Below are 9,118 nucleotides of genomic sequence, written 5' to 3'. Positions count from 1 at the left end.
AGCACCCAGGGAACACCCCATTATTTAATATTACTAAGTCATTTCCAGCAATTGTTATTTAAAAGTGTGGGTAGTCATCTGAATCTCAACCAAGTAGTTGTCATCTCCGCATATCACAGAGAAGGTACATGCCTCACTCTTCTAAAGGCTATTCCTTATTTAAAATCACCTCCTTATATTTCCTGTAAAACAACTGAAATGTTATAAATGCAGGCTTTCTAAATATAATATCCAAAATAGTTACAGCATCTATACTGGAGAGTAAAGTCCCTTTACAAATCTGGCTTCTTGCCTCATAATAATGGTTTCTGAAATGGGTATTTTGAGACACATTGTGAATATGAGCAGTTGCTCATCTCTGACAGTATTCACTTGACAATGTAGCATTCACAGGGTTCCTGTGCCAAGGACAAATCTTTTGGAGGCAATCATCACAAAGTACATTTCCTATTTAAACACTGACATTTTTAGAAAATGGATGCTGTGAGGAAGAGTACAGAAAGGAACACTGAATATAAAATGAGAAGGCTTGAGTTTGAATCTTGGCTCTGTCTACCTGTATAACATTGCACAAATCACTTGGCTATAATGTCTCTGTGTCTGTTGGAGCTCCAAAGTCTTTTATGAACCTATAAATTCCACTTTGGTTGGACCTTAAGTTGATAATATTCCTGATGATATTCTAAGCCCAGTGTTGAGAAGTATTCTTCTTAAAAGATTCTCACTCCTGGGTTTCCTTTTCCCTTTATAGACACTACCACCAGAACCAGGAGTGTGCTGGTAAATTGTTTAAAATTGTTTAAGAATCAGTTTCTGGCTAAAAATATATAGATATAGATATAGATAGATAGATAGATATAGATAGATAGATTGATAGATAAAACACATTTTCCAGTTTAATCTGCATTAATATTTATTCCATCACTTTGTCAAATCTAGAAACAGAATAATTGAGTCTTGATTTATAGCATTTTTTAATTTATGAGGTGTAAAAGCACACTGGAAATGTAACAGTTGAGCTGGCTCCTAAATACCCAACTCTAGAACTCAATGTTCTTGATCTTAAATTCACTTTATAAAGGAAGCACTTTTGGGGTTTGAGTCATCTAGTTGAAGGGCAAATCCTCTGGTCCCAAAATTCTGCTCTTGTTTATGGGAAGAATAAGTGTAATGACAGGGAGCATTCTGAGGTAGCCTCACCTGAATTACTAGAATTTAGGAGCTTCTTCACTTGGACATCCCCTCCTTCTCCATGTCTTCTATCTTACATCTAATACTTACTGACATCAACATCTAATGCAGGTGGAGGCCCAGAGAAGTGAAGCATCATGCCTGAAATCACATGCAAAGTTAACAGAAGAATTGGAAGCAGAGGCTAAAATGGTCTTCCTTTGCTCTCTAACTTCTTCTAACCAAAGGATATTTTCCCCCCATAACATTTTTGCCACTGTTCTCTCTGTAGCACTAGACTTTCTGGGAGTCTCATCTCACATCCACATACATCCCACACACATCCTCATTCAATCTTTCCTACCAGAGGTTCCACCTGTCCTTTTCAGTCTATTAGATTTTATTTTATTTGCTTCCTCACTTCTACAGGAAGTTTTGAGCCACTACTGGCTAGACACACATAAGCCCAGTTTCTAAGCCCCAGCTGGGTCACCAGTCTCTCTCAGCTGGTGCTCTCAGAGGTAACTGGAATCAACTATGTCTCCTTAGTCAAAGAACAGAAGCAGCTGCTAAATGGTCAGTGGTCACCTTGGGCAAAGATTTAGCAGTCTGCCCAACCTTCTCCCTCACATATTTGGTCTTATTCTCTGCCACATTATAGCCTAACCCCATCCAGCTTGTAAACTCAAAGAACTGAACTTTAGTCTACTACTTCTCCATCTCATTATTTGGACCTCACATTGTTTCTATTTTAAAATTTTTGTATTTGAATTTATTTATTTATAGCACAGATAGACTCTGGGCTTACTGTTTTAACCTATACTTTCATGAGCAGGTTGCATCTCCCTGAGAGGTTGAGGGGGTTCTTCTAATACTATTGATCTCAAATCTATATTCAGTGTATTCCCCCAAATATCATCCCCAGTTAATATTTCCTCAATGTCATCTAACTAGTGATTATTTCCCCTTACCTATGGATTGGTTGGTTTTTGCTTATGCCAATTAGTTAATTAACTTCATTAGCTTTTACAAAGAGATAATTACTAGGCAGACACAAGACTGGAAGTATAAAAATCTCTGAAAATAAAAACACATTCCCAAAAGTGCTCCTTAGCCCCTGTAGAAAATAGCTTCAAATTTAAGGTGGTAATCTTTCTCATCACCTAATTCACTCCTTGGTGTGCCTTAGCTGATGGAAAAGCCACTCCTTTGCTTACAGGATGGACAAATGAGTCACTCTTCTCTAGTCTGGCTCCTCACTAGGGGAATCTGCTCAGGCTGCCAACAGATTCTGCTATGGACTCCAGTGGTTGAACTTTGCGGCCTTTCAAAACTCAGAGTCCTTATTTGGTCTGTTCTATTTAGTATACTTGTTCACTTAAGATCAGGAAGGAAAAGACACAATGGGAATAGAAAGAACAGAGGTGTCCACATGACAGCCCATTTGAGGATCTAAGGCAGCTTTAGTTCTTATGCTGATATGAAAGCCCCACAGCATTTCTTCTTCCTTCCTCCAAATTACCAGGAGAAAGAGAATTCTTGTGTTTGAGCTTTTTCTGCACATACTCAGTTCTGACCCTATTCATATACTTTTTGTCTCCATGTAGTAAGTTGACAGGAAAGTCAGAAGTACATGCTCTGATTTGGGGAAATGCCCCTTCCATTCTCAAAGTAAAGCAAACACGATGCACGTTCTCTAAGGTCTGCGTCCTTATTGACCATTTCCAGCAGCTGCCAGCACTGTGACAACTATATTTTCTCACCATCTGGACCATTTTTGAATCTCCAACTCTTTTTCATATGCCTCCAACTTGATGTGCAGTAGACATACTAAAATCAAACAACAACAAACAATATATCCAAAATAGAACTTATTATCTTTTTTTTTATTTCCTACTTTCTGTGATAATTAGATTAAGTCTACACTGCACATCTTTAGATTTAATCATCAAAGGTGAGAGCACCTCCAATTTTGGGAGATCTGTAACCCATGTATGCTAGAGTGGGTGACGAATCAGAATCAACTGACTGCCCCCTAGGCAGTCCTAAGAGAAGTGTCTGTTGTGATTGGACATGCAAACTAGGAGAAGAGGCACAGGAAGTGAGGCATAAGTGACCCCTTTAAAAGGAAGTCTTCTGCTGGAGAAGGTCTTCAGGTGAAGAGGGCTGCTGGTGAAGGAGCTTTCCTGGTTCATGGAGGAGTGCTGGCTGGAATGCTAAAACCTTGGTGAGACTGCTTTCAATATCTTCTTTAGATTTTTATTTATTTTTATTTTTTACTTCTCTATTATAGAGGACTACACTATCCTTGCAGTCCCTCAGGCTCACAAACTGAGAGTCATCCTGGATTCTTCACAATCTCTCCTCCATATCCAAGCTGTTGCCACATCCTATTGATTTCTCCTTTGTGATATCTCTATAATATGCTCCCTTCTCTCCTCTGACACATTCATTATTCTAGTGAATCACACCATGATTATTGTAATAGCCCACTGATATATCTGCCTGCCTCAATTCTCTTCCCACCCTAATCCATTCTCCATTCAACTACTAAAATGATTTTCCAAAAATACAGATCTAGTCCTGTCATTCCCCCCACCCCAACCCCACACACATACTCAGTAAACTCCAATGGCTTCCTATTGCCTCTAGGAACAAATACAAAATGTTATTTGGCATTCAAAGCTATAACCTTGCTCCCTCCTACCTTTCCAGTCTTACTCCCCAATATGTACTCTTTGATCCAGTGCCACTGGCCTCCTAACTGTTCTATGATTAAGAAACTTCATATCTCAGCTCTAAGCATTTTCTCTGCCTTCCTTGCTTGGAACACCCTCCCTCTTCTGCTCTGACTACCAACCTCCCTGACTTTCTTTAAGTTTCAACCAAAATCCTACCTCCTATAGGAAGTCTTTTAATTCAGATGCCTTCTTTCAGTAGTTATTTCCTTTTTATCCTATTTATAGCTCACTCTGTGTGTGTGTTTGTGTATTTGTTTGCATGTTGTCTCCCTCATTCGATTGTAAGCTCTTTGAGAGTAGGAACTGGTGTTTTGTACTTTTTTGTACTTCTAGCATTTAGCACAGTGTCTGGTATGTATTAAATGTTTAATAAATGTTTTTGATGGATTATTTGGACTGCTATGTGTCAGCAAACATATGTTTTATTGTCTCTTCTTTTACCTTTCTTTTTTTCTTCCTTCTGTCTCTGTTTTGTTCATTCTTTCCTACAGACCCATCCTGTTCTGACCTGTTCAGAAGGTCAGAAGTATAATCAGAGGTCTAACAAGTGGAGTTTACTGGTAACTATAGTATGAGCCCAGTGAAGAACTAAGCATGGGTCAACCTGCTTGACCCACCCCAATAGTGAACTGACAATCCTATATCACATCACTCAAGAAAGAGAGTGTGATTCATACCTTGGCTATGTCACATGGAGAAGTGAATTTGGTGAGAGAAATATTGGTAGTCACCATTTTAAGTGTGAGTTCACTCTCCTTGGGATCTGAGATTATAAATGACAGTGTGCTTTCAGTTTCAGTTTTTGTTTCACTGGTTTTTGTTTTTTGATCCGAGCTACATCTTCTCAGTACTAACACTTTTGTAAAAATTGAGTAATTTTTAGAATGATATTGGGGCAGTGATCCCAATTAATTTAACTAAGTGATATTTATTAATTAAGTGATATTGAGAAGATCTTAATAGGTTGATCAATATTAGGGGAAAATGTACCAGGTGGTAGCCTGTGAGTGATGGTACTAAAGAAATTCCTACCTTCTTAGGGTTACCCTAACTCTGAAGACATCTTTACTTTTGAGGTCCTAAATTTGCTAATTGCTAAAAACTGCTAATTGGAGAATAGGTTGAAAAAGTGAGCTTATTGTCTATATATTTCTACATTTGTAAGATTTTGTCTCAAGAAAGGTCAGTATTGACAAAAGAAACCCAACTACAATCCTGAATTACTGAATTGCAAAACTATCAGTTCCCAGGTCAACACTATAAATAAATGAATAAATAAATTTATTAAAGACCTATTATATGCCATCCTTGGAGATGTACCCTTTATGACAACAAGTTTTCTTGATTCTTTCCAGTGGTTTTACTATAAGCACTGGCTTAATGCTGAAATACTTTGAAATGATGTGGGAATCCCTTGATAAAGGAGAGAGAACAGAGTATTTTGTCAAAACTGTATCAAAAAGTTGACATGGTGCACTTTTTCTGCTACTTCTTTTGAGGGATTGACAATGGTACCTCCATTCCCAGCCATAATGACAATAACAAACACAGTGCTGCCTGGACTATTTCAAGACTGGCCTTAGATCATCAGTCACTCAGTTTCTGTTTCTTTTTTGAGAAGAAGGGCCCGAGAGATGGCCATTTCTGACCTAATGGGTCCTTCTATTGGAACTATCTATGTTCCAGGAGGGTGAGGGATATATCTTATTACTATTAGGCATCTTTTCCCAGTACTTCTTGAAAAGGAAGAGCAATGATAGGAGAAAGAACCCAATCCATTGCCTGACTGGCCAGAAAACATTTACCTTGAGGGAGCTATTCCAAGAATGTAGTGCCAAAGTAAAATAGCAATTCAGCAGACATAAATTATTTTGATTTTTGATGTTTCAGCCTCCACAGAGAATGTAATAGGAGCTATATGTTACTGTTTTGTATTACTGATTCAAGCCTTTGTCAAAATGTTCTCATGAGTCTTTTTTTTAAGTATTTCTTTTGTATGAAGGAAATAAATAGCTATCCTATGCCTCATCTACGATATACGTTGAGCATTTTTCTGCTTGTTTAGAGACAGAAACTAAACATGAGCTAAATCTCGGCTTTAAGCAATTCTCCCTTTAGAGGCCAGGATTCCCCCAAGCCTGAATCTGGTTCTTGAGCACACATAGATCCAGAGGTAGGGGTCCTTATATAGGAGAAAGAAGAATGTCCCAGGTCCCCAAATCCAGCAGCAGTTGTATCATTCTTCCTAAATTGTAACTACTCTTTATGATTTCTCATTTGATAAATATATAGTTCTCTTCCAACCTCCCTTAATTTTTGCTTTTAAAGTTCTTTTGATGAGATTTACAAGATGTTAGAGAAATGCATTTTTAGATTACTTCATCCTTGGCCAAGAGTTCCCACATTTTAAGTTATGTTCCAAACTCTCAACCTCATACATATAATCATGGGAACACAATGGAGACCAGGAAGGACTTTAGAGTTCATCTAATTCAACTATTTCATTTAAAAAAATGAGAAAATTAAAGGTCAGAGAAATTAAGTGATTTATGCAAAGGCATACAAGCAGTAAATGAAGGAATCAAAATTTTGAGCCCACCCGAGCCCAGGTAGCCCGACCCAGAGGCACCTTCTCCAGCTCCCGAGCCCCGCGGCCGCGAACGGGATGTGAACCATGGAGGCCATCTGGATCTACCAATTCCGGCTGATTGTGATCGGCGACTCCACGGTAGGCAAGTCCTGCCTCCTGCACCGTTTCACTCAGGGCCGCTTTCCCGGGATCCTGTCCCCCGCCTGCGACCCCACGGTCGGCGTGGATTTCTTCTCCCGACTCCTGGAGATCGAGCCCGGCAAGAGAATCAAGTTGCAGTTGTGGGACATGGCCGGACAGGAGAGGTTCAGATCAATAACTCGATCTTATTACCGCAACTCTGTTGGTGGATTTCTGGTATTTGATATCACAAACCGAAGATCTTTTGAACATGTGCAAGATTGGTTAGAAGAAGCCAAAATGTATGTGCAGCCATTTCGGATTGTATTTCTGTTAGTGGGACATAAATGTGATCTAGTGTCGCAACGTCAAGTTTCAAGGGAAGAAGCTGAAAAAATGTCAGCAGCCTGTGGTATGAAGTATATAGAGACCTCGGCAAAAGATGCTACAAATGTTGAAAAATCTTTCACAATTCTGACAAGAGATATATATGAACTTATTAAAAAAGGAGAAATTTGTATTCAAGATGGCTGGGAAGGTGTTAAAAGTGGCTTTGTTCCAAATATTGTGCATTCTTCAGAAGAAGCAGTAAAGCCTATGAAACAATGTATTTGCTGAATTCATAAGTAGCTCCAAAAATGGGTATGAATGGGTATGAGTAGATCAGGTATTTGTTTTAGGACAAATACCAACATGAAGAACAAAATTACTATTATGAAAGCATAAAAATCATTGATTTGCCTGAGTCACGAATCATTGTTTTTGCATCCTTTTATAAGATATTTAATTTAAACTATTAAGGTGATAACATAGTAATAGTTAAAGCAGAAAAATATAATTTTGAAGACATTAATATTTGTAAAGAAAAGTGCAATATTTACTTAGCAAATTAACATATCAAAGATTTTGACTAGGACTAAAACCAAAGTCCATTTTCAAGGGACCAGATTTTCATGCATTCTCATGTTTTAACAAGCATTAAATGTGAAGAAATTATATTTATTTTTGATTAATTTGATTGATTTACTGCTTCTGAAATATAGTTTTTATGTTTTATAGACAGCTGAGATTATAATCAGAATATTATTCCCAATAATTTTAAAGAAAGGAAACTAAAAAATATTTTGATAAGATAATAATAATGATAATATATTTTAAAATTTCCCACATTCATGAAATCATGGGTCTATCTGAAAATTTTGAAGAGGGAAAATTCAGCTCCTCCATATCCAGATTTTTGTCTAACTTGTCATCTCTGTAAGCAAATGTGATAAACAGTATATCATAATGAATAGTTAGCCCAAAAGTGAGGAAAACTTAGATTCAAGTCTTGCCAATGATATATACTTGCTGTATGATCCTGAGTAACTCATTTAATTTCTTAGTGTAGTAGGTAACAGTTCTAAGGCTAAAAACCAAAGAGAAAATGCCAATCTGCATTAAGAGAGGAAGGATTGTACCAGGAGCTACCTATACAAGTGAAGTCACAAATTCAATTTAGAACAGAAAAGAATAAAATATAAAATATTTTTGGTCATAATTGTAGTTGATTGAATTTTTAAACTTAAAGGTTATTATTAAGTTCATGAAGACTTTTCTTCAATGAGGATATAGAAGGGGGGGATGAGAATATATTAACACTGCAAACTAATTTGCAAAAAAGTAAGCTAGCTCTTTAAAATATTTGACATACAAACCTTCTAATATCTTAGTAAAAGTGGGAGGATTTTGATGAAAAAATGTATAGAAAAGGATTCATTAGTCTTCCTGCATTTAACTTATTTCCAAGAAGTGCATCTTAATCTGAATTACAAATTTTGTTACTTTACTGCATTTGTAAAATCTGTTTATAACCATTTCTACAATTAACTGGGAAGTGGTGACAAGTAAGAATTATTTCTTCTAGCAATATTAATTACATTATTGTTAAATCACAAGTTGTTTTGTATAGTAAGTGCTTATGTGCATATCATAAAAAAGTTGAGAATCATTATGTTTTCTCCAGTCCCTTCTTCCTCAGTTTTCTTTTTTCCTATAGAAAGTCCTTTTTGGTTTTTATAAAATTAGATAATTCCTTTGCTCTGAAATTTGTTCTCTAACTCGGCCTTTTCATACTGAAAAACTGCTTCTTAGTAGTAAAAATGATGGGCAGAAAATCCCAAGAGAACTTCAGTTTAATTAGAAACCCTGGCTGGGACAGGGTATTTAAATCATTGAACCACTTGGCTAAATTATGATGAGTTAATCTTTTAAAAATTTTCCTCAAGACCACCGTAAGATTTTTCCTGACAAGAACCCCTTCTAAGCAGCTCCTTTAGGGATTTTATCACAAAATTCCCAACTACTTTCCATTTTGTCAGTGTATTAAGGAGGGCCTGAGACACCCATCTACAGACTCTCTTTATTATGATAAATTATCAAACAAAAGATAGCTTTTATTTTAGGCCAAATTTATGAATAATTGCCTCTATTGTTCCTGTTTGCTAGTATAGAGACA

At 36.9% G+C, this 9,118-nt stretch overlaps 1 protein-coding gene across 1 annotated transcript; it reads left to right on the top strand.

Annotated features, from left to right (window-relative positions):
* Positions 1 to 6,585: 6,585 nt before the first annotated feature.
* Positions 6,586 to 7,239, top strand: LOC123235738 (ras-related protein Rab-39A-like). The gene has a single exon (XM_044661942.1). It carries the CDS (start codon positions 6,586 to 6,588, stop codon positions 7,237 to 7,239), a length of 654 nt encoding a protein of 217 aa, XP_044517877.1.
* Positions 7,240 to 9,118: the final 1,879 nt, after the last annotated feature.

Source organism: Gracilinanus agilis, chromosome 2 (genome assembly GCF_016433145.1).
Source record: "Gracilinanus agilis isolate LMUSP501 chromosome 2, AgileGrace, whole genome shotgun sequence".
Classification (NCBI taxonomy): Eukaryota; Metazoa; Chordata; class Mammalia; order Didelphimorphia; family Didelphidae; genus Gracilinanus; species Gracilinanus agilis.
The sequence above is the reverse complement of the archived record's forward strand: the minus strand, read 5'-3'. Positions and strand labels throughout refer to the sequence as shown.